Genomic DNA, 26865 nt, shown 5'->3' with positions numbered 1-26865 from the left:
GGTTGGGAGCTGCCATTTTGGTGAGGGAGGAGCGTCGTCTGCACAACTTGGCATGTTGTTTACTGATGGCTACTATTGTCTTTGGGCACCATACCAGCTTATTTGTACAGGTATGGTGAATAAAACAGGTAGATACTTATATATAATGTGTGTATATAGCGTAATAACACCACAGACAATATTGTTGGAGGAGAAATATTAGTGCGTCTGGCCTTGAGGGCAGCCGCCGATCAGCTGACTGTGTGAGTAGCTACATCTTTGTGCCTTTACTCACCATACAAGCTTAGATGTACAGTTATGGTGAACAAAACATGTAAATACGTATATATAACATCTGTGTATAGTGAATAAATGCAAAAACTATTGTGGGAGGAGAATGAGGGTGAGTGAGGTTGTGTTGAGGGAGGGAGTGGCAGCGAGTGGCTGGCTGGTGTTTGGTGGTCACTCTTCGTTGCTTTTTGACTCACAAGACCAACTTAGTACAGTAGTTCGTTATGGTGAACAAAACATGCAGATATTTATATATAACCTGTATATATAGTGTAACAACAGCAAAACTATTTATTTATTGTTTTATGAACATAATCATTGAATCACTAATATGCACCATAATTTTGAGTACAGCGATGGTTCACACATTTTATTATATAAATATACCACAATTCACTGTATGGAATAATATTACTGCAAAAAAACTAAGAAAAAATCAATCAGAGACATTGAAATAATTAGGTAATAATATATTTGTGGCAACTGCCGTCTGACAGCTCGGGCGGAGTAGACCTCGTCTGGCAAAGGCTCTGCCAACGCCCCTGTTTTGCCACACATCCCTACCCTATTGCGGCTAAAATATGCCATCTACGTTTTTTTTGTTATTTTTTCCGTGATCAGGGAACAAAAATGAACACTTCTATAAGACAAAAGAATTTTTTGGAATTTTTTTTTTGTTGCACCTGTGGGTGTGAATTCCATTTGGGCCCCTAGTGGTTTGAGGGTCAAGGGTTAAACTAACGAAACAAAGCTGCCGGAGAAATGTACGAAAATTCACTTTTGTAAATAGAGTGGTAAATGGTTGGAACAAGTTAAGTGAGAAGGTGGTGGAGGCCAAAACCGTCAGTAATTTCAAATCATTATATGACAAAGAGTGCTGGGGAGACGGGACACCACGAGCATAGCTCTCATCCTGTAACTACACTTAGGTAATTTCACACACTCACTTTCACACACACTCCCACATTCTCACACACTCACACTCACTCTCACACTCACTCACTCTCACTCACTCACTCTCACTCACTCTCCTACACTCTCACACACTCACCCTACACTCACTCTCACACTCACTCTCCCACACTCTCACTCACACACACTCACTCACTCTCTTCGCAGAGGCAAAACATTTAAATGAGAGCAGGAATGAAGAAGAAATAAAATTTTTTTTTTCTACAAAGTGATAGGGGTAGGCAAACCAGTAAAGTGGTACATAAAGGCAAACCAACAAAATCAATAGAGAGAGGGGGAGTGAAGAATAAGGAGAGGGGGAACAAGTTCCTGAAGATTGCATACACCAACATAGATGGAGTGAGATCGAAGATACTGGAGTTAAGTGATGTAATACAGCTGCAGACACCAGACATTGTTGCACTCACGGAGACAAAACTTGAAGATGTAATTTTAAATGAGGTCATATTCCCAAGGGGCTACTCAATTTGGAGACGGGACAGAAAAATTAGGAAAGGCGGTGGCGTTGCTGTGATGGTAAAAGAACACCTAAAGGTGAACGAAATAATGACTGCCAATCCACAAGAAGTTGACATAATAGCACTAGAGATCTGCCATGAGGATGATAAACTAATGATAATAAATGCATATAGTCCACCGCCAAGCAGCACATGGTCAAAGGAGGAGCTAGATAGTCAACCTGAAGGTCTTATAACAATAATGAGAGAGATTATAGCGAGAGCGGATAACGATAGATCACGACTGTTGATAGTCGGTGACTTCAACTTGAAATCCATAGACTGGGAAGCATATGAAGCTAAAACAGAAGATTTTTGGACCTGTAAATTTGTAGACCTCATCCTGGAAACATTCTTGTATCAACATGTTAAACAAGCTACGAGGATGAGGGAAGGGGACGTTCCCTCCATGCTAGATTTGATATTTACCAGGAAGGAGGAAGAGATATTTGACATTCAGTACCTTCCTCCCTTGGGTAAAAGTGACCATGTCTTTTTGGGAATAAAGTATGCAATGCATTATAAGCTGGAAGAAAATAAGGAGGTTGAAGCAGTTGAAAAACCAGACTTCAGGAGAGGACATTATGGTGACCTTAGAAATTTTTTTAGTGAGTATAATTGGACAGACTTGATGCTAGGCAAGGAAGTGAATGAGATGCATGTCAAGTTTTGTGAAATATATGATAAAGGCACAAAAAAAATTATACCAAAACAGAGATGCAGAACTAGGAAATAGGATTGGTTCAATAGAAATTGCGTGAGGGCTAGAGACCAAAAGACACAAAAATGGAATCAATACAGGAAGAGGCCGAACCCCCAAACATACCAGCGATACAAAGATGCGAGAAACAACTACACGGCTTTGAGGAAAGAGGCAGAAAGAAATTTTGAAAAATGGGATTGTAGACAAATGTAAAACAGAACCAGGTCTATTCTATAAATTCATAAACAACAAATTGCAGGTAAAGGATAATATTCAGAGGTTGAAAATGGGAAATAGATTCACGGAAGATGAAAAGGAAATGTGTGAAACACTAAACGAAAAGTTCCAAAGTGTGTTTGTACAAAATGAAATCTTTAGGGAACCAGATACAATAAGAATTCCAGAGAACAACATAGAGCACATAGAGGTGTTTAGAGACGAAGTGGAAAAAATGCTCAAGGAGCTCGGTAAGAACAAAGCAGCTGGCCCAGATGGCGTTTCACCATGGGTTCTGAGAGAATGTGCATCTGAGCTCAGCATTCCACTTCACCTGATCTTTCAGGCATCCCTGTGTACAGGAATCGTAGCAGACATGTGGAAACAGGCTAACATAGTTCCAATCTACAAAAGTGGCAGCAGGGAAGACCCCCTCAATTATAGACCTGTATCATTGACAAGTGTAATAGTGAAAGTATTGGAAAAACTAATCAAAACTAAATGGGTAGAACACCTAGAGAGAAATGATATAATATCAGACAGACAGTATGGTTTTTGATCTGGAAGATCCTGTGTATCGAATTTACTCAGTTTCTATGATCGAGCCACAGAGATATTACAGGAAAGAGATGGTTGGGTTGACTGCATCTATCTGGACCTAAAAAAAGGCTTTCGACAGAGTTCCACATAAGAGGTTGTTCTGGAAACTGGAAAATATTGGAGGGGTGACAGGTAAGCTTCTATCATGGATGAAAAATTTTCTGACTGATAGAAAAATGAGGGCAGTAATCAGAGGCAATGTATCGGAATGGAGAAATGTCACAAGTGGAGTACCACAGGGTTCAGTTCTTGCACCAGTGATGTTTATTGTCTACATAAATGATCTACCAGTTGGTATACAGAATTATATGAACATGTTTGCTGATGATGCTAAGATAATAGGAAGGATAAGAAATTTAGATGATTGTCATGCCCTTCAAGAAGACCTGGACAAAATAAGTAGATGGAGCACCACTTGGCAAATGGAATTTAATGTTAATAAATGTCATGTTATGGAATGTGGAATAGGAGAACATAGACCCCACACAACCTATATATTATGTGAGAAATCTTTAAAGAATTCTGATAAAGAAAGAGATCTTGGGGTGGTTCTAGATAGAAAACTATCACATGAGGACCACATAAAGAATATTGTGCAAGGAGTCTATGCTATGCTTTCTAACTTCAGAATTGCATTTAAATACATGGATGGCGATATACTAAAGAAATTGTTCATGACTTTTGTTAGGCCAAAGCTAGAATATGCAGCTGTTGTGTGGTGCCCATATCTTAAGAAGCACATCAACAAACTGGAAAAGGTGCAAAGACATGGTACTAAGTGGCTCCCAGAACTGAAGGGTAAGAGCTACGAGGAGAGGTTAGAAGCATTAAACATGCCAAAACTAGAAGACAGAAGAAAAAGAGGTGATATGATCACTACATACAAAATAGTAACAGGAATTGATAAAATCGACAGGGAAGATTTCCTGAGACCTGGCACTTCAAGAACAAGAGGTCATAGATTTAAACTAGCTAAACACAGATGCCGAAGAAATATAAGAAAATTCCCCTTCGCAAATAGAGTGGTAGACGGTTGGAACAAGTTAAGTGAGAAGGTGGTGGAGGCCAAGACCGTCAGTAGTTTCAAAGCGTTATATGACAAAGAGTGCTTGGAAGACGGGACACCAGGAGCGTAGCTCTCATCCTGTAACTACACTTAGGTAATTACACTTAGGTAATTACCTTCATCCTCCTCTTGTAACCTCTTTTTACCTCTTGTAAACAGACGCCATTTTTTAAAAAAATCGTGGGCCAAACCCCAGGGTGTTAGGGGCCTCAGTATTGAGTGAGCTACCAAGCCTGACGCACGCAGCATGAGCTCACAGCACTGCTGTTCAGCTTGTGACCACAGCATCGCCTAAAAATGCCATAATATACATGTTCTTGCTATAATTAGTGATGATATTATTACAGAAGACCCCTGACTGTGATAAAACTGACCAGGGTTCTGATAATAGCAGGATTGTGGTGATATTTAGCGCTGTGCGCCATGGAGGGAGGAGTAATGCTGTGGGAGGGAGGATGGTGGCGTTGTCTTTTGAGTGTGTGTGGCCACCTTTTATTGACTGCACTCACCATACCAGCTTAGTGGTTCGCTATGGTGAACACAAATGTAGATACTTATATATAACGTGTGTATAGTGTGAGACAACAGCGAGAGTAGGAGGTTGGGAGCTGCCATTTTGGTGAGGTAGGTGGCGTCGTCTGCAGGACTTATCATGTTGTTTACTGATGACCACGATGGTCTTTGGGCACCATACCAGTTTACTTGTACAAGTATGGTGAATAAAACAGGTAGATATTTATATATAATGTGTGTATATAGCATAATAACACCACAAACAGTATTGTTGTAGGAGAAATATTAGTGCGTCTGGCCTTGAGGGCGGCTGCCACCAGCTGACTGTGTGAGTAGCTACGTCTCTCTGCCTTTACTCACCATACAAGCTTAGATGTACAGTTATGGTGAACAAAACATGTAAATACTTATATATAACGTCTGTATATAGAAGCAAAAACAGTATGGTGGGTGGAGAATGGTGGCAAGGCAGGTGAGGTGAGGTGAGGGAGGGAGTGGCAGCCAGTGGCAGCCAGTCACTGCCTGCCACTGCCAACAAAACATCCAGATACTTATATATAACCTGTGTATATAGTGTAATAACCGACAAAGTATTTGTTCACTGTTTGATGAACATAATTGAATCAACAATACGCACACCATATTTTTGAGTACAGCGATGATTCACTCATTTTATTATATAAATATATCACACTACACACTATTGAATAATATTACAGCAAAAAAACTACGAAAAATCAATCAGAGACATTGAAATAATTAGGTAATTATCTCTTTGTGGAAACTCTGGCATGACAGCTGGCGATCAACAGACCGCCTGGAAACGCACGCTGAGTCAGCGCCTGATTTCTGTCACACTTCCCCGCCCTATAGTGGGCAATATATGCCACTTACGATTTTTTTATTAATTTTCCCGTGATCAGTGAACACAAATTAACAGGTTAGGAAGAAAAATTTTTTTTTTTTTTTTTTTTTTTTTTTTTTTGGTATGCGCCTGTGGGTGTCAAATGGTATATAGCTATGCGCCATTTAACCCTTAAAGTGCGCATCACTTCATATGAAGTGTAAATCGTTTTACTAGTCAACTGCGCTTCACTTCATATGACGTGTATGGGTACTGCGCACGATTTGAATGGCCCGCGGTGTAGCTGGGGGTCCCATACGCTGCCCAGGGGCTCTAGTAAACAGCGGCCATTTTGAAAAAAAATCCCGCTCACGATCCGAAGGCATGGGAGGCCTCAGTTTAGCGAGAGTCACCATGGCGAGCGCACGGTCAAACGCCTCACGGGCACGCACCACTCAGTCCCTCACCCCAGAGCAAATAGCCCACGAATTATTCTCTGAAGGTGAAGAAAGTGTGTTTGACGATTCAGACAACGATGAGGATTATACACAGTTGTCGGGTGATAGTAGCAGCAGCAGTGAAAGTGAGAATGACCGCCATGCCATGGCGAGGCCTATACGCTCACCGATGCCTCCTCGCCCAGTTTCTACCCCAATTCTACCACGACCTCACAGTTCCTGTTGATATTTTCTGTTTGAGGGTGACGAGTCAGAGGGAGGTGACTCCTTTTCTGGGTTTAGTGACTCAGATCAAAGTTTTATTGAGCCTGTGGCTGGTACCAGTGGTGTAACTGGGCGAGAAATTGTCGCGTCAGCAGCATCTCGCCCGGCCAAGCGCCACCGCATGGCACCACATGAGGGACCAAGACCCTCGTGTTCACGTGCATCCACCTCACGTGCACCCACCTCACGTGCACCCACCTCACGTGCACGTAGCCGCCGTGCTTCTCGCAGACGGTATTCAGCTCCTGGTCGCCGGTATGCATCGCTTCCTCGCCGTCTTTCCTCTGCATCTCGCAGGACGCCTGGTATACTTGAGTGGAGTGATGGTGACGATTTTATTCCTAATATTCCTCACTTTGACGATAAAGATGTAGGGATTACAAACCTTTTCCCTAATCAAGGTGAGGACATGGCTGAGATGGAATATTTTACAGCATTCTATGATGAACCACTCATGGAATACATTGTACACCAAGCGAACCTGCATGCTGCTTACCTGATTGAGAGGGAAATCACAGAATTTTCACGACTGCAGCGTTGGAAAAATACCACAGTGGCGGAAATGTATGTGTTTTTGGCACTCTGTTTGTTGATGAAGCACTGTCACAAACATGCAATAAATGACTATTGGAGCAAGGACAAGACAATACCAACACCTTTATTCGGGAAATATATGTCACGAGACAGGTTTCAGATACTCCTCAGGTGTCTACATTTTGGAAGTGTTCAGGACCGAACACCTGATGATAGACTGTGGCGAGTGAGGCACTACATGAACGATGTTATTGGAAAATTCAGAGATTTTTACGTACCAGCACAGAAGCTGGTGGTTGATGAATCTCTCATACTTTTCAAGGGACGTGTTCCATTCAAACAGTACATTCCCTCAAAACGAAACCGATTTGGCCTGAAATTTTTTGTTCTTTGTGATTGTGAGACAGGATACGTGTTACACATGATTCTGTACTCGGCTAGTGATGTAGACATTCCCGGTAACGACGAACATGGATTCTCGGGGAGTGTAGTGAAGACCATCATGGCTCCGTGGATGAACAAGGGACACATTTTATACACAGATAATTACTATACAAGTCCCTTGCTAGCTCGGTTCTTGCTAGAAAATAGAACCGGATTGGTTGGTACAGTAAAGCCACAACGAAGGGAAATGCCTGTGTTTGACAACGACATTGCAGTTGGTGAGTGTCAGAGAAGGAAAAGTGATAACATTCTGTCAGTTCGGTGGAAAGACAAAAGAGAGGTGAACTTGTTGACAACAATTCATGATGGAACAATGGTGAACAGTGGGAAAGTGAGCCATAAAACAAACGCACCACTATATAAGCCAGACTGTGTTTTAGACTATAATATCAACATGCGGTTGATTGATAAATCAGACATGATGATTGGCACTGCAGAGTGTGTGCGGAAGACATGTAGGTGGACGAAAAAAGTGTTCTTCCATCTTGTGGACATGAGCATGCTGAACTGTTTCAACATGTACCTTGTGAGAACTGGACGTAAGCCCACTTTCCGTGACTTTGTATTTGATGCTGCAATACAGTTATTAGGAAAGTTTGCAAAAGATGTCCCAGGTATTCAGCGGCCCATCATAAACCCACTGTTGCAGCATGCTGGTACTCCACGCCTCGCTCACACTGAAGGCTTCCTAGCACACAAACTTAAGTATTTGCCACCTGGTGTGAAGCGTGCAATAGCCCAACGTGATTGCTTGGTGTGTAAAACAACGACACGTAGAGACAAGAAACGGAAGCTTGTGCAAACATGGTGTGAAACGTGTGGTATCCCATTATGTGCTGTCGACTGCTTCAATGACTACCACAGTCTAGAAATCTTCTAAGTGTGCTTCAAAGTGTGTATAGCGTGTGCGAGTGTGTAAATATGTAAACATATAAGCAGATAGCGTGTGTGTAAATATATACAAATATAAGCAGAACATACAATATAATAGACTGTAATGACATATTATATTGCCGTAATTGAAAACATTTGTGTGCGCCTGTGTATACTCAAATATGCAACAATTATTGATACAAAATATGTTCAAACAGTATTTGAAACACAGTGAAAAAAAATGAGATAAAATGCGCTTAGACATTGTAAATAAATAGCGCGAAAATATATTTGTGGCAACTCTGGCTGTTTGAGGACCGCGCGCAACACCTCCCGGGCGTGTACTGCATGAGCGAATATGCAGATTGTGACGTCATCACAGAGCTTCTCGGCTCTATTGCAACAAAAGTAAGTACAATAGAATTTTTTTTTTATTTTTCCTGTGATCAGTGAACAGAACTTAACAGATTAGCAAAAAAAAAAAATTTTTTTTTTTTTCAAAATGACATGCGCCTGTGCGGATGGCAGGATATTAGACCCCGAGCATGTTAAGGGTTAAGGGTTAATTCTCGTGCTACGTCGTCTGTTTTGGGATCATTGTGTTTGCAATAGAATTCCCTACAGGGGTATATGCATATAAGGTCAAAAAGCCTGCCATGACTCCCCACAGCAAAGGCTAAAGTCGGCAAAGTTACCCGTGAGTGCCCAAAATCAGTAAAATGTGCATACTCGTTTCAGTTTTCTCACCTTATTTCCAGATATTATCTTCCGTGGAGATTTCAATTTACCGAGTCTAAGATGGAGAATGGCAAACACAAATATCATAGCAGGGAATGACCCGGGAAATAACCAACTACAGGTCAGAGAACTTTTGAGATTCTGTGACAAATTCTCGCTCAATCAACAGATTACAGAACCAACTAGGAACGAAAACACACTAGACTTGTTATTCACAAACAATGATGAACTAATCGGAGACATTACAATCTCAGATACTACATACTCAGACCATAAGCTCATTGAAGTGCAAACTAGCATAAATAATGGTAGTAGGTCTAAGAGATCCAACAAGCGAGAAGGAGTATTCAATCAATTCAATTTCAACAATAAGAGGATCGACTGGGTAAAAATAAATGTAGACCTTGCAACCATTCAATGGGAGACGGTCTTAAGCTACAAAACTCCCACACAGGGAATAGCTCAACTGACAGCTGAAGCTTACAAGGTCTGCTTGAAGCACGTGCCTGTGAGGAGGGTCAGAAAGAGTACGACTCTAGAAAGAGAACACAGACGACTGTACAGGAGAAGGAAAAAAATAACGGAAATGCTTCGGCAGACACAACTATCAGAAGAAAGAAAAATAAACCTAAACAGGGAGATCGGAGAAATAGAACAAACGTTGAAGCGATCATATGAGGCTGAGGAAATGGAATTGGAACAGAAAGCTATACAAGAGATAAAGAAAAATCCCAAATATTTTTTCACATATGCAAAATCAAAATAAAAAACCTCGACCAGTATTGGACCGTTAATTACAAATGAAGGTACGTAACACTGAGGACAACATAGAGATTAGTGAAATTCTAAGAAGCCAGTATGAGGCTATGTTTAGCACACCAATAAATAACATGAAAGTTGATGACCCAGACAGCTTCTTTATGAATGACATTCAAGCTGCAGATAATATAACGGATATTAACACGAACTCAGAAGACTTTGAAAGAGAACTTGACAATATGCCCATGCACTCAGCTCCTGGGCCTGACTCATGGAATTCAATATTCATAAAGAAATGCAAAGTACCAATAGCGCGAGCACTCAGCGTAATATGGAGAAAGACCCTGGATACAGGGGAGATACCAGCAGCACTTAAATCTGTAGATATAGCTCCTCTGCACAAGGGGGGATAGTAAAGCCTTGGCAAAAAATTATAGACCAGCTGCACTAACATCACACATAATAAGTGTTTGAAAGAGTAATTAGGAATCAAATTTCTAGTTTTATGGAAAATAATGAGCTACACAATCCAGGACAACATGAATTTAGAGCGGGAAGATCCTGTCTGTCACAGTTACTCAACTACTATGACAAAATCACAGAAGCTCTTGAAGAAAAGCAAAATGCAGATGTTGTATACACAGACTTTGCAAAGGCGTTCGACAAATGTGACCATGGGGTGATAACATACAAAATGAGGTGAATGGAAATAACTGGTAAAGTAGGGCGCTGGATACTCAATTTCCTGTCGAACAGAACACAAAGAGTAACAGTCAATCAAATAAAATCGAGTCCAAGCGCAGTTAAAAGCTCCGTACCTCAAGGTACAGATCTTGCACTGCTACTGTTCCTTATTCTCATATCAGATATAGACAAAAATACACTTCACAGCTTCGTGTCATCCTTTGTAGATGACACAAAAATCAGCATGAAAATTACCTCTGCTGAAGACATTGAAAAATTACAAGCAGATATCAACAAAGTTTTCGATTGGGCAGCAGAAAATAACATGTGTAACAGTGATAAATTTCAGGTACTCAAGTACGACAAAAATGAGGATCTGAAACATAATACAGGGTACAAAACGCAATCGAATCTGCCCATAGTAGGAAAACAGCATGTAAATGATTTGGGAATAATGATGTCCGACGATCTAACGTTTAGGGAGCATAACCAAGCACATACTGCGTCAGCCAGGAAAATGATAGGATGGATTACGAGAACTTTCAAATCCAGGTTCCTGTCACAATGGTTGTACTCTTCAAGTCACTTGTGCTGTCCCATCTTCAGTACTGCTCAGTACTCACTTCCCCCTTCAGAGCAGGAGAAATTGCTGAAATAGAGGGAATACAGAGAACATATACGGCACGCATAGACAAGATAAAACACCTAAATTATTGGGATCGTCTCAAAGCACTCCAAATGTACTCTCTAGAAAGGAGACGAGAGAGATGCCAAATAATATTCACATGGAAAATGCTGGAGGGCCAGGTCCCAAATCTACACAGTAAAATAACAACGTACTGGAGTGAACGATATGGAAGAAAATGCAAGATTGAACCAGTGAAGAGCAGAGGTGCCATAGGCACAATCAGAGAACACTGTAAACATCAGAGGTCCGCGGTTGTTCAACGTCCCCTGAGCGATTATAAGAAATATTTCCGTGGACTGTGGACATCTTAAAGAGAAAACTGGACTGTTTTCCAAGAGAAGTTCCGGATCAGCCGAGCTGTGGTGGGTATGTGGGCCTGCAGGCTGCTCCAAGCAACAGCCTGGTGGACCAAACTCTCACAAGTCGAGCCTGGCTTGGGGAGTAGAAGAACTCCCAGAATCAGGTATCAACCTGGCATATTAGTGATTCAATTATAATGTTCATAAAATAATCAACAAATAGTTTTGCTGTTATTACACTATATACACAGGTTATATATAAGTATCTGCATGTTTTGCTCACTATAACAAACCACTAAGTTAGTATTGTCAGTCAAAATGCAACAAGGAGTGACCCGCCACACACCAGCTAGCCACTCGCTGCCACTCTGTCAACAACATCTCACTCGCCCTCATTCTCCTCCCACAATACTGATTTTATATTTATTCACTATACACAGACGTTATATACAGTATAAGTATTTACATGTTTTTTCACCATAACTGTACATCTAAGCTTGTATGGTGAGTAAACGCAATAAGACATAGCTACTCACACAGTCAGCTGGTGGTGGCCGCCGTCAAAGCCAGACGCACTAATATTTCTCCTCCAACAATACTGTTTGTGGTGTTATTACACTATATACACACATTATATATAAGTATATCTGTTTTATTCACCATACCTGTACAAATAAGCTGGTATGGTGCCCAAAGACCATAGTGGCCACCAGTAAACAACATGACAAGTCGTGCAGACGACGCACCTCCCTCACCAAAATGATGGCTCTCAACCTACTCCTATTGCTGTTTTTACACTCTATACACACGTTATATATAAGTATCTACATTTGTGTTCACCATAGCGAACCACTAAGCTGGTATGGTGAGTGCAGTCAATAAAAGGTGGCCACACACAGTCAGAAGACGATGCCACCACCCTCCCTCCCACAGCATTACTCCTCCCTACATGGAGCACAGTACTAAATATCACCACAATCCTGCTATTGTCAGAACCCTGGTCAGTTTTATCACAGTCAGGGGTCTTCTGTAATACTATCATTGCTAAATAATAGCATGAACATTTATATTTTGACATTTTTGGGCGATGTTGTGGTCACAAGCTGAACAGCAGTGCTGTGCGCTCATGGTGCGTGTGTCAGCCTTGGTGGCTCGCTCACTACTGAAGCTCTCACACCCAGGAATGTTGGCCACGATTATTTTTCTAGGTGGTATCTGTCAACTATTGGTCATGGCTGCACTATAGCTGCCCCTATCCCACATGGGGCATTTAAATTAAGGCTCTAGACAATAAAACGGCTATTAATGTATTGCACGGTTAAGGTTTTGTTACTGAAATCATCTCTATATATATTGCACGGTTTAAGGATTAACACTTTTCTGGATTTTCGACTTGGAATTACGGGCGTTTTGCTTAACCGCTTGTCGGATCACGACGTAAATTTACGGACCGTGTTTTATACTGGGTATTTACTACTCGATCGACTTGGGGTTTGTATGAATATGTTTGCCATTAAATTTTCGTTTTCTCTAATAGGCACAGTGCCTATTTGAGAAAACGGCAATGTATTGTAACTTAGAGGAGAGACTATTGAGTTGATGACACAACGAGGGTACGCCCACTCCACACACTCTTGTGTTGGCCGCGATCATGATTCTACATTTATATGCATATGTCTGTGTAGAGAATTTTATTCCGAACACTATACAAACAAAAAAAAACGGTGTGAATCAAGTACAGTATAAACATGAAAAAACATGAGCAAAGTAAAAACTTTTTACTCTCACGGGTACAAACACGCGTAAGATTTTATTCGCCGCAAATTTATTTGACGCTCTGTTGGCCAATTCTACCCATTTTCTTATAGAGCTTTCTATTGCGAACACATTGCTATAAAAATGAAATACGTAGCTCGAGAAATAATGTCAGAACAGTGAAATAAGTATAAACTTTCAAAGTGCTGCATCACAACAGTGTCGTCGCTGCTGAAATCACGGCTAACGCTTCGCCCAGTTCCCACACTCGTGCGGAACATAATTAGACATTGATAGGCATATGTCTGGGTGGGGAATTTTATTGCGAGTTCAGTGATATCAAAATAAGCGCTGTAGGATGACTGTGAGGCTGGCAACAAACGAAAGAGTATGAACATTTACTTCCTGTTTGGGTGTCACGGCGAGTCATCTTCGTGTTTATTTACTTCGTGGTGGGATAGCAAATGCTTGGGTGACATTTTATGCATATGATCTTGTAGAGAATTTTATTGCCAACGCATTGATACCAAAATGAAAAACGTAGCTCGAGAATTGATGTTAGGAGCGTGAAAAGATTATAAACTTTTTTGTGTTTACTCTTGAGCGCCCAGAACGCCGCGCGCACAACCCGCTTTTTTTTTCAGCCAGTGCCGCGCGCACTAAAGTGTTTAAATATGTCAAAATTAGAAGTCAGAAGAAAAAGAGGTGGTATGATCACTACGTAGAAAATAGTAACAGTAATAGATAAAATCGGTAGGGAAGATTTCCTGAGACCTGGAACTTCAAGAACAAGAGGTCATACATATAAACTAACTAAACAAAGATGCCGAAGAAATATAAGAAAATTCACTTTCGCAAACAGAGTGGTAGACGGTTGGAACAAGTTAAGTGAGGTGGTGGTGGAGGGCAAAACCATCAGTAGCTTCAAAGTGTTATATGACAAAGAGTGCTGGGTAGACGGGACACCATGAGCGTAGCTCTCATCATGAAACTACACTTAGGTAATTACCTAGCATGAGCACAGCCGTACCCAGCACGAGCACAGCTGTACCCCAGCACAGCCGTACCCAGCACAAGCACAGCCATATCCAGCACGAGCACAGCCGTACCCAGCACTGGTACAACACCAGCTCAAACGTAGCTGAAGCAAACACAGCAGCAGCGAACACCAGCAAAGCTGATGCAAACATCTAAGAACACCGTGTGTGGAGTCTACAGTTAGAATAAGTGTTAAATTTAAATACATAGTGTTAGTGTTAAATTTAAGGGTGCAGTACAGAAATTTTAGTGTAAAATTGTTTTCATAAACTCTATTCAAGTACTCAACATTCAGCAGAACTACTTATCAATACAGTGCTAACGGTATAATACAATACAGTTCGTATTTACTGTACAGCATTTACAACTCCATTAGAAATCAAGATGGACATAACTCCAACAATAAGGTAAATAACAACTGTAACAGTATTTTTTAGTAGAGTAGTAATATATAGGTACAGTATATAATAAGATAATGCATTTTTATTGTTTACAAGAAAAAATAAGACAGATGCAAATGCCTCTTGAATGTCACCTCCTGCAACAAATCCAACGCTCCAACACACCGGGGTTGGTCCCATATAGTGCATTGAATCGAGGTTGTACTGTATCTCGTTCTTTTATAATTATATCTCTTCGTGCTCTATCTTGACAGAGCCTTATATCCAAATATGCCAAAAATATGCAATACATGCAAGCTTATTCGATTTCAATTAGTCTTTTTATTTGGGCTGCGATGCTGAGACTTGGAACAGTTGCAGCCCTTTTCATGTGCAACTAGTCAAAGAAGATTGGTTGACATTTAACACCTTATAAAAAATTAACTAATGCCCCTTTCAATACTTCTAGTTGGTGCCCTCCCCGCCGGGCAGGTTGTGCGGTTCGGACCTCAGGCGTCATGCGCATGCGCCGTGGGAGTTTGTTTTATTATGGACAGTGTACACAAGTGCTGGTGTTCCACGTCCTTTTTCTCTCGGGTACTTCGCCTCTCGCTCCTCTCATCTCTCCAGTCCGTGCCCTGTAGATACTGGGGGTGTTCTGGATTACCAATATGGGGAGGATACCTCGTTTTCTCTGCATACGGGTTTGGGGTGCCGCTTCGCCTCTACCCTACTCTTCTCCTGCATGTGCGGCTCTGGCGTTATTTCTCTGGCGGTGCTCCCAGAATATTCTCGGCTACGATGTGTCGTGACACGTTCATGCCTAAGCTCTGCAGGTGAGTTTATGCGGTCGGGTGTCTCTTTCGGCCAGGTGCTGGTTTGTGGTTTTTGGATGTGTGTTGGGGGATTGGTTGTGGCATTTTGTTTGGCCCCTTGCGTGCTTCTTCCTGTGGCCTGCCTTGTTCGTCTGTGTTCTTTGTTACACGGGGCACGGCCCTATCTTGAGTGGTCTTATCTTGGTCACTCATTCCTTAACCGTCTTGCAGTGCCTGGCTTAGCCCTTCCATATACGTTGGATTCTTTGTACTCGCCTAGTTGTCCTCTCCTAGTTGTGCTTCCTGGGGTTGAGCTTTGGCTCTTTGGTCCCACCTCTTTACTGTCAATCAACTGACATCACCATGGCCTCTTGTGTGTTGTTGGTCATGCCCCTTTCGTTCCCATTGCTGCCCCTCTTTCTCGTTCCTCATCTTCCTTCTGCACTCTTGTCCCTAGCTGTGGTGCTGGGGCTGTTTTTCTGGTCTTGTGTTTTTCCATTTTTCTCATTCTCTCCTACACATTGTTGTGTGTTTTAGTATGTGCTTCTTGGCTCTCCTACTGCTAGGTTGGATGTTGTCCATGTTCAGTTCCCTGCTTTTGCACCGCCTTTGTGTTTGGTTCTTTTCCAGCTTGCCAGGTTTGGGTTCCTGGTTTCCTGGCTTACCCTAGCAGTTGGTATTTTCAATATCTCGCGGTGTCCCATCTCACGAGTCTTGCATCGGAACCACAGTGTCACCGATCTCCTGGCGAGCTCGCTAGTATTGGGAAGTTTTCTGTACAGCAGACGTTCCATGTGGTTCCTTGCCAGCTTGGGTTTCCGGCTCTGCTTTCTTGGTGATCGCACCTGAGGTTTTCCCGCGGCTCCGCCTCTTCCTATGCTCGATCAGTCTATGGTGGGGCTGGTTTGGTTCTGCCTAGAGTCTCTCACCGTCTGTTGGTGTTCAGATGGCTTCATTAATGGTGTCCCACCTGCGTGCTTTATCTTGGCGGCGGTGTGGGGTTTTTTGGCGGTCCTTCCTTGCTTTTTCTGTCCCTGAATAGGTTTGCTGTATATTGTTGGAGTGGTTTTGTCCTTCTCTTGTAGAGATTCAGGGCCATTATCCTGTCACATACTGTCACCTTGTCTCGTGTGGCGCTGGCGGAGCCGCTCCGGGTTGCTTCGGTTTTGGAGTTGCCTCTGCACCACGTAGCGAGTTGTCTCTGACATGGTTTACCTCCGGCCTGCTCTTGCGCCACTTGAGCCGTCCTGGTTCTTGGATTGCATGCGCTCTCCTCTTATCCTCGGTTTGTTGTGGCCCCTGTGGTTTTGGATTGTTTTCCGAGGCTCTTTTCTTGTTGGCGTTGGCCTCTGGGGGTCGGGTCGGGGTGCTTCCTGCCCTCCTCCGGTGCCTGGGTTTAGGCTTTTTTGGTTCTCCTGATAGGTTTGTTCACTTGCAGTTGTCTCCTTTTCTGGTGAAGACTGGCACGTCTGCTTTCCAGAGGGGTCCTTGGGTTGTTGATGCTTAGTTGGTCTGGCTGGGGATGCATCATGTGTTGTGTTCTATTGCAGCACTTTGACGTACTTGGCGTGCCACGGCTGCCGTGACCGGGGTCACGCTTCGGATTGTTCCGGGGTTCCATTCTTTCCTGTTCCAGGGTGTGGTTCTCTCGGGTCATCCACAGGGTGGTTTGGTCCTGCCAGCCTGCTGTTTGTTTCCGTGCCCTAGTCGTTCGTAGATTGACTCTGTGCTCCTTCATTGCTGTTCCTGGGCCTTGTCGGGTTTGTGTGGCCTTGGGTTGGCAGTTGCGGTTTTGTCTCCGCTTTGCGTTTGGGAGTGAGCGACTTCCGCCTCCCGGGTTAGGTCCCCCTCTTGTTTTCATCTTTGGGTTGGAAGCTCCGGGGAGTCGACGGGGCTCTCCCCCCAGAAAACCAGTGTTGAATGTAATGAAACGCCATTTTCTGGGTGAGTCCTGGAGGCTCCCCGGCAACCCTCCCTCTCTCTAGTCAGCGATTTTTGCGTGTTTTTTATATCCAGCCTCAGAACTGGGGTGTGGATGGCTGGCACGAAGGTCTGGGGCTCCCCTTTCCCCTCCCAGACAGCGGGCAGCTGTGCAGAGGGCGGCGTGGCGACGTGTGACGTCATACTCATTTGCTCATTTCTGTTTGGGGAGTTCTATTCACTTGTTCGACTTTTTATAGCAATTTTCACCAAAATAGGGGTTTGTTTTGGGACGCCTACCTCTCTGGGTGCCTAACCCCGGTCGATGGCAGACATAGAATGCTTCCAATGACAAGGGGGGTTTCTATAGGCCATTGTTCATCGTGCCTCTTTGAGGGGACCAGGTTCTGGCTTGTGGTCCCCAGTAGGCCCTCTGAACTCCATACACATGACTGATGCCAAAGTCTGACATTAGCATATCAGCGTAGATAACTCCTGGGAGCCTACGGGACTCGCCTAGAAAATGGGGTTTCATAACATTCAAAGCTGGTTTTCTGTGGAGCTTATCAGGCTAATGTATGTTATATTAGACCGGGATATTAGCTAAGGAGTTCAGACCTACCAGGGACCAGCACCAGAACCTGGCCCCTTCAGAGAGGTTTCAGGGGAGCAATGGCCCTGGAAAACCCCCTTGTGGTTGGGGTTTTCCTTATCTGCCATCGACCTGGGTTAGGCACCCAGAAAGGTAGGCATAACAAAACAAACCCCACATGGTAAAAAACTAAAACAAAAAACCAAACAGAGAGGTAGAAACTCCCTACAATCCCAAGGAAACAAGCAAACATCACACTTTACTCCCGCGCCGATTGTCCGCGCAGCGCTCCCCGCCCCAAGAGGGGAAGAGGGGAGCCCCGGACCTCACCGCGCCGGCTGCCTAGCAGCAGTTTGTAAGCTAATGTCAACTGGGATAGACGCTTCTCTGGCCTCAGTTTCCTAGGCGGTATTTGCCTTGTGTGGTGTTCACTGCTGTGTGTTGTGTTGTGCGGTGGCCAGGTGTTCCTCATCAGTACCAGGGCTGCATGCGCTTAGGGGCTTCCTTCCCTAAGCACCCTGTGAGTACTGCCCCTGCGTGACAGGGTTATCTTCCCTGGGGCGTTCGGGAACCATTCCCGTAGATGTTCTTGCTGCTCGACATTTGCCTCGCCCTTGGGGCCAGCTGGGGCTTGGGGCCCTTGTTTGGCCTCCGGTAGGGACTGGTATTGTGCTGGTTAGGGCGTCAAGGTGTTGCGCGATCTGCCACCTACGCGGCGACCGGTTCCTGTTGCCTCTGGAGACGGTGTACTTTTGTGGGGGTTTTCTTTTGTTTTTATTTTCATTTGCCTGGTTGGGGTTTGCCCAGTGTGGCTATAGTTCCACTGGTAGTGTTTGGTGGCCCACTGCTAGGGCCCCCGTGATTGTACACGTCACAGGGGTTTTCAGTGTTGTCCTCTACCCCCTTGTTTTTTTGGGGTTTCTTAGCCGGTTAGCAACACCTTGCCGGGCTTCCCGTAGTTGTTACCCTATGGGCCCTGGAAACCCCTGTCGGGGCTCGGTGGACCATTGAATGTGTCTTCCGGGTTTCAACCCGTCTTGTACGAGATCGTTGGTTGCTGTGCCCTTGTCTCAGGGTGACGGTCGCCACTTTTACCTCTGTCATGCTGCCTGTTGGGTCACTGACACCTTGACCTGGAGATTTGCGAGAGGTGTTCCCTGCTTGTTCTCCAGTACTCTCCTGATGTCCTCACTGTTAAGAGTACAGGTGGCATCTGTGTTGCAAGCTAGGTTAGGTTGCTGCAACACCCTAGGTTGGCTTCCCACTCGGATGCCCCGGGGCTGCCCCGTTTTGGTTAGGTGCTGTTTGTCCCTTTCCCTCCCTGTTCCCGGCTCCTGATGATCTGCGGGTTTCGGGGTCGGGGCGGGGTTTAGTTGGGGCCGAGACTCGGGCGGTTTCGTAGGGTTTCCCGTTCGGGTTGGGGACGGAGGTTTTCGAGCCTGTTCTGCCAAGGCTTCTGGGTCTTACCAACGGCCCTTTCTTGCTGCCTTTCCTATGGACTCTTCCTTTTCTTTAAGGGCGGAGGGCTTGGAGGACGGCTGTGCCCCGGGGCCTCTGTTGCGGGTTCCCGGGGCTGTGGGAGATGCCTGCTAGCAGTTCTGGGGCAGTTTGACCCTGCTGGGGTTTTCTGCTTCTGGGCGGAGTTTTTCGTCCATCCAGTCTGCTTCCTTCCCACTTTTGCTGGCGTGTTTTCGTATCTTTTGCGTCGGTCACAGCCCCCTGTTTTGGTGTCCATTTTCTGGTGTTTTCTGTTCCTCTGGGAATGTTTGAGTGTTGATTTTACACCAAGTTTTCCATTTTGTCTGTTTTGGGTCTGGGCCCTAGGGTTTGGGATCAATGTCCCTGTCTGTTATGCTTGTTTCCACACCATGTCCCTCGGTTTTCAGTCTGTTGTGACTGTTTCCCTGGGGGTTCTGTCTGGGGGCTGTGCTTTGCCTTTTTGTGGCGTATCTCTGCTGGCAAATGTGGTGGTTTGGGCTCCCCCTGGTTCGATTCCGGATTCCTTTGGGTTCTTTTGTTTCGGTCCGGAGGTTTCTTCCTCTTGGGCCCCCTTTGTGGGTTCAGGGGGCTTCGTTTCCTCGTGTGTGACCCAGCTCTGCCTTCTGGGTTTCCGGGGTCTTCCTGGCTTGCAGACTGATCTTTTTGGGTCTTGGCACATGTTGTGGTCGTGCTGGGAGTTTGGGGTTTTGTTGTCGAGGTGGGCCTTTTGATGCAGTTTTGTGCCTTCTTCACCTGGCCAGCGTGGTGCTCTCTACCCACTAGTTGGCGTCTTGTAATTTTCTTTTCACATGTATGTGTGCGCATGTCCGTGTGCATGTGTACACTGTGTGTGTGTGTGTGTGTGTGTGTGTGTGCACATGTGTATGTGCAAACGCACCTGTGTGTAATAAACCTTTGTGTGTATATTTATGTATGTGTATGTATGTATATGTATATGTACACGATATGTATGTATATGTACATAATGTGTATATATGTGTGTATATATATGTATGTATACTTTTTATTTCGGAAGGGGCTCTGTTCCCTTCGCTGTTGACGGGGTGCTAGGGGAGCAGCTTGCTCTGTTGACTCTCGCATGGTCCCACAGTTAGTGGGCGCTTTTGGTTGTCTTCCGGCCTCTGGTGGCGGCGGCGGACGGCTTCTCCCCCTTTGGGGGGTTCAGGGCTGGCGGGGTGGGCTTCTTCCCCTGTGCTTCGTCATGTCATCTTAGTGGGTACGTTAGACGTGGTCGATCCGCCCGATCCTTCTGGGGTTCCCCTCTGCTCTATGCAGACATGGGCCTGGCGAATCTGCGGTTTCCAATCTGCGCCCTGGATTCTATGCCCTCATCGAAGGACTGTTGTCTTTGGTCTAGCTTTTGTTGGGGCCGGGTGCCTGGATGGTGACCCTGGACATCCAGGTCAATTCTTGGCACGTTCTTCTCCAGTTTTCCGGGACTGGCACAGTTGGTGGTGGGGCTTCAGGCTTGCTGCTTTTGTTGCCTTCTCTAGTTTGTAATTGGCACTTGGTGTATTTACGCATCTTTACCGGATCTTGGTACCCTGTCTGAGTCTGCATGGGATTTGATGTCTGGCCCACCTCGACGACTGGCTGGTGTGGGCTCCCAGTCGGTCTGCTTGTCTGCTCACCAGGTGTGTGGTTCTTTCCAGATCACCGGGTTTGGTTTCCTGGTGATCTGGAGTCCGTTCCATCTATTTCCGTTCCGGGTTCGGACCTGGCTGGGTATTGTTTAGGGCTCTTGGGCCGCCCCTTTTCCTTCCCTCCAAAAGTGTTGCTGCGGCTGTGGTCCCGCCTTCGACTGTTCATGAGGGGGTTCCGGGCTGCTCGGCAGTTGCTCGAGCAGTTGTGCGAGTCTGAACTTCGACGTGCTGGTCTGCTCACAGGGTCGGGTTTGGCTTCGGCGTCTGTTTGGTTCCTTCAGAGACTCCCCTTCTGCCTCTCTTGCAATCATTGGGTTCGTTTCTCCGGGGATCTTGTGTTGGTGCTGCGTCACCAGCTTCCTCTTTGGGGTTTTCGGGGTTCCGTGCCTTGGCACCTCCCCGAGCCTTCGTTCAATGTGTTCACAGACAGGTCATCTCTCGGCTGGGGCTTTGTAACCAGTGCTCACTAGGTCGGCCGGGGATGGTGGGGTCTGTCCGTCCGTTGGGCTCACAGCACGGTTCGGGAGTTCGTGGCTGTCTGGTTTGCGCTTCGGAGGTTTCGGGTCACTCGGTGCTCTACCATTCAGCTCCATTCGGACTGTTCTCTGGCGGTTCTTTACCGGAACCACAGGGTTTCTCTTAGGTGTTTGCCTTTGTGGTTGATCCCTTCGAGTGGCTCGTTTGCTGGATTCTCGGGGTTTGGCTAACCGTGAGGTTCATGTCCAGGGTGTGTCCTACGTCCTGGCGGACAGCCTGTCTCGGTTCATTCCTCTGTTAACGGATTGGCAACTTGTCGCCGACTCATTTCGTTGGCTCTGCCGGACGTATGGACTCCCGGCCATGGACGTCTTCGAGTTGGCGTGGTCTAGGCGTCGCCCATTCTATGTGGCACCCTTACCCGCCTGCGAGGCGTTCACGGTGGATGCCTTTCGGCAGGACTGGTCGAGGTGGGGGTACCTGTTCCTCTTCTCCCGGTCCAGCTGTTGCTTCAGGTTCTGGCTCAGTTGGAGCCCATTCCCAAGAGAGTAGTCCTCATGGTCCCTTGGTGGCCGGCCCAGTTTTATTTTCAGACAATGCTTGATAAATGTCTGAACCCAGGGCGTTTTCCAGCGGCTCCGCCTCTTTCGGCAGATTGGACCGGTCCTGTACATGGCTGGTTCGGCCTTCTCCTCAGCTCTTCGTGTCTGTTTTTTTTGACACGGGTATCACCATCTCTGATCTCTGTGGTGATCAGGTGGTTATGTTGATGGTGTCCCACCTGCAAGCTTCGTCTCAGCGACAGTATGATGTTCCTGGTGTTTCTATGCACATTTTTCTTGCTCTTTGTAGGTCATCTTCTCTTTCGCATCGGGTTGTCTTGTCCTTTCTTGGGTTTTCAGGACTACAGTTATTTGATGTTTCTTACTGTCGCCTCATTTTGTGCGGCGCTGGCGGAGCCGCTCCGGCTTGCGTGCTGGGTGGACGTCACATCTGCCCCGTTCTGTACAGTTTCTCGTGTTTTGTTTCACCTCCGGCCTGCTCATGCGTTGCCTGAGTCATCCTGGTCCTTGATCAGGGTGCCCTCTTATCTTGATCAGGGTGCCCTCTTATCTTCTCCTCAGTTTGTGGTAGCCCCTTCGGTTCAGGTTTCTGCTCTTTGGTCCTGGTGGTAGGTTTGTATGTTTGCAGCCTTTCTCCATCCTTCTGGTGACGGTCAAGATGGCTGCTTACCGTGGGGGGTCCTTAGGCTATTGATGCTTGATTGGTTCAGCCGGGGGTGCGTCTTGTGTTGTCCGGTTGCGCTTTTTGCCGTTACCTGCGTACCGTGTCTAGGGATGCGCTTTGGGTTGATCCGGTTCCCTGTTTCAGGGCTCGGGTCTCCCAGGTCGTCCGCAGAGTTTTTAGGTCCTCCAACCTGCGGTCTGTCCTTGCGCCCGTGCTGTTCGGACGTTTGCAGCTTTCGCTGCTGTATTGGTGACGTCTAGGACTCATTTTGGGCACGAGGATTTGAGGGTCGCACAGGTTCCTGGCTGCCCGTTCTTTATGCGCGCGTCTGCTCCTGTGCGTTTTTGTTGCCTTGGGTCACAGGTTGCAGCCTGTTGTCTCGGCTTTGCATTGCAGAGTTTGTGGTGACCGCCTCCCGGGTCAGCCCTTTCTTTTCCTTCTCTTTGGGTATGAAGCTCCAGGGAGCCGTAGGGGCTTCCCACAGAAAACCAGCATTGAATGTAATGAAATGCCATTTTCTGGGTGAGCCTCGGAGGCTCCCTGGCAACCCACCCTCCCACTGGTCGTCGGTTTTTTCACATTGGTTGAATCTTAGCCTCCGAACTGATGCTAGGCAGCCGGCGCGGTGAGGTCCGGGCTCTCCCTTCCCCTCTCGGGGCAGGAAGGGCTACGCGGACGATTGGCGTGGCAGTAAAGTGTGATGTTTGCTTGTTTCCTTGGGATTGTAGGGAGTTTCTACCTCTCAGTTCGGGTTTTGTTTTAGTTTTTTATCATGTGGGGCTTGTTTTGTTATGCCTACCTTTCTGGGTGCCTAACCCCGGTCGATGGCAGATAAGGAAAACCACAACCACAAGGGGGTTTTCCAGGGCCATTGCTCCCTGAAACTTCTCTGAAGGGGCCAGGTTCTGGCGCTGGTCCCTGTTAGGTCTGAACTCCTTAGCTAATGTCCTGGTCTAATATAACATACATTAGCCTGATAAGTTCCAGGGAGCCTCCTGGGCTCACCCAGAAAATGGCGTTTCATTACATTCAACGCTGGTTTTTTGAAGCTGATTTCAAAACCTGAAGTTTTCAATATTCAATTTTATAATATTTTTTTATTTTCTTGTTTTTCAAGTTTCATTGGTATCATTTAGACAAAGTTGGAGCATTTGCCTAATAGATTATGCATGAAATATTTGAAAGCATTTTAGCAAATTTTAGAAATTGAGCTCTATGTCCGACTTCATATGACATTTTGCGAAGCTTAACCACTTAACTGCGCCAACCAAGTATTCTCTGTCGGTGGGAAACTGCGCCAACCGAGAAAACTCTTCTTGATTTTTTCATACCCATTCTAAATGTGTGCAAGTTGGTTGTGTATGAAATAGACTCTTAGGACCTCCAGTGACAGGCAGCCATCTTGGAAAAATATTCCCTGAATGCCCTAGGGCTGCTGGCTGGGTTAGTACTGAGTGAGCAACCATGGGTGGCACATGCGGCTCAGGCTCCCAAACACCTGTTCGACGCGGTGTTGAAATATCGTGCTCTGTTGGTGACATTCAAACATTGTTTGAAGAACATAAGAGTCATAATATTGATGAAGCTAGGAGCAATAAGGACCTAACACAAAGGTTGGATGCCAGTGATGCAGCACCGATGAGGACGATACAGTGAGTGTATCCAATTGTAGCTCTGAGCGCCACCCTTGCCCTACCTATGCTATCTCCAATTTATTTAGATGATACATAGATGAATCATTTTCTGCGTTTAGTGATGATCAGTGTTCGTTGTTCAGCGACGACCAGGGAGCTGGTCGGCCGAGCAGACAGCTCACTGGACTTGTGATCCTGTGGTCCCGGGTTCGATCCCGGGCGCCAGCGAGAAACGATGGGCAGAGTTTCTTTCACCCTATGTCCCTGTTACCTAGCAGTAAATAGGTACCTGAGAGTTAGTCAGCTGTCACGGGCTGCTACCTGGGGGTGGAGGCCTGGTCAAGGACCGGGCCGCGGGGACACTAAAAAAGCCCCGAAATTAACTCAAGATAACCTCAAGATGATCCATCTGATAAAAGTAGCATAGAGCATAGATGAACAGTGTTAGCGGCTTCCATGGTGGTGTTTTCCATAGATATTTTCAAGAATAGCTGAATCTCTTCTTGACTGACGGACACACTTTGAGGCTGGCTGAATCTCTTCCTGTGTGGGACCTTACAAAGCGATTTTTTCACGACTACCTTACAAATTTATCTTTTCCTGTAATCTTTTCAAGACTACCTTAGTTTTACAAGCTTGGCTACATACCATCTACAGGTACTAATGCCAAGGGTGTACGTGAGTGCATTATTTGCAAGCACACAGAACGAAGAAACAGGAGGCAAAAATCTATCTGTATCTGGTGTAACGAGAGCGAAGTCATGCTGTGCACCATGGACTACTTCGTTGATTATTACTCACTTTCGAAGTACTGAGTGTGTAATACAGAGTGTTACTGTGTAAATAGTGTGTGAAACTGTACATATTGTAATTTTAGTGAATATTTAACAAGTAATATTGCGAGAATAAATATTTATTGTGGACACATTACTGACATATGTATCACAGTTCCATGGAACATTATGAACGTTCTACTGTATACATATTGTAAAGGACACAAGTATGCATCATATATGATAAAAACAAATAAAACTGCATTGGAAATACATAAAACAAATAATTGAAAATATATTTGTGGCAACACCCGGTGCTTGAATGCCCTGCGCGACTGTGTCTGGGCGTGTCACGCATGGGCGACCAGCCCCAGATGACATCACAGCGCACCTTGTCCACGTCCCTACAGCAAAGGTAAGTGGAATTTGGTATTTATTTTTACATAGACATATTTAGGGAAGGGAATTTATTATTTTATGAAGAAAAAAGAATTTTTGGGAACACACTATTTCATGCGCACGAGGAATTTCACAATAAACTCGGCACAGCAAGGTGGTTAAGGGTTAATTTATCTGTCTAATAATTTTTTTCTCATTATTCTATTGAACAGGGAACTGTATGGACACCATCGAAGATTATAGCACGTCTAGGTACTGTAATCAATGATCCATCAAGTATTGCATTCTGGGCAGCTAAAAACAAAATCCCAATCTTCAGTCCTGCACTAACAGATGGTAGTTTAGGAGACATGATGTACTTCCATGGCATTAAGAGTCCAGGTCTTATTGTAGATATTAATGGAGGTAGGTAAAATATTTCCTTCTCCTTCTCTTACTGTACAGTACTTTGAAAGCAAATAAATTAATACCTTTAATTTAATTTAAAATACCATATTTATTTATATATATATATATATATATATATATATATATATATATATATATATATATATATATATATATATATATATATATATATATATATATATATACATATATATATATATATGCGAACAAGCCTGAATGGTCCCCAGGACTATATGCGAATGAAAACTCACACCCCAGAAGTGACTCGAACCCATACTCCCAGAAGCAACGCAACTGGTAACTACAGGGCGCCTTAATCCGCTTGACCATCACGGCCGTCAAAAGGAAGTGATAGCCGAGGCTATTTGAGCCACTTCCCCGACGGCAACTCGGATGGTAATCTTGGGCATAGCATTTCACCAAATCACCTCATTCTTTGGGGCACACGTGAGGAACACAAATGCGAACAAGCCTGAATGGTCCCCAGGACTATATGCGAATGAAAACTCACACCCCAGAAGTGACTCGAACCCATACTCCCAGAAGCAACGCAACTGGTAACTACAGGGCGCCTTAATCCGCTTGACCATCACGGCCGTCAAAAGGAAGTGATAGCCGAGGCTATTTGAGCCACTTCCCCGACGGCAACTCGGATGGTAATCTTGGGCATAGCATTTCACCAAATCACCTCATTCTTTGGGGCACACGTGAGGAACACAAATGCGAACAAGCCTGAATGGTCCCCAGGACTATATGCGAATGAAAACTCACACCCCAGAAGTGACTCGAACCCATACTCCCAGAAGCAACGCAACTGGTAACTACAGGGCGCCTTAATCCGCTTGACCATTGTGTTCCTCACGTGTGCCCCAAAGAATGAGG

At 45.2% G+C, this 26865-nt stretch overlaps 1 protein-coding gene across 2 annotated transcripts in view; it reads left to right on the top strand.

Moving 5' to 3' along the window:
- The window catches only part of LOC138349849 (probable deoxyhypusine synthase), a gene marked incomplete at its 5' end in the record, with an annotated part of 184866 nt that overhangs the window by 34015 nt on the left and 123986 nt on the right, over positions 1–26865 (top strand). For both annotated transcript variants that reach the window (XM_069323834.1, XM_069323832.1), the window contains 1 exon segment: positions 25788–25980. In XM_069323834.1, the coding sequence (XP_069179935.1) occupies positions 25788–25980 (193 nt within the window).

Source organism: Procambarus clarkii, chromosome 13 (genome assembly GCF_040958095.1).
Source record: "Procambarus clarkii isolate CNS0578487 chromosome 13, FALCON_Pclarkii_2.0, whole genome shotgun sequence".
Classification (NCBI taxonomy): domain Eukaryota; kingdom Metazoa; phylum Arthropoda; class Malacostraca; order Decapoda; family Cambaridae; genus Procambarus; species Procambarus clarkii.
This window is presented reverse-complemented; position numbering and strand designations above follow the sequence as displayed.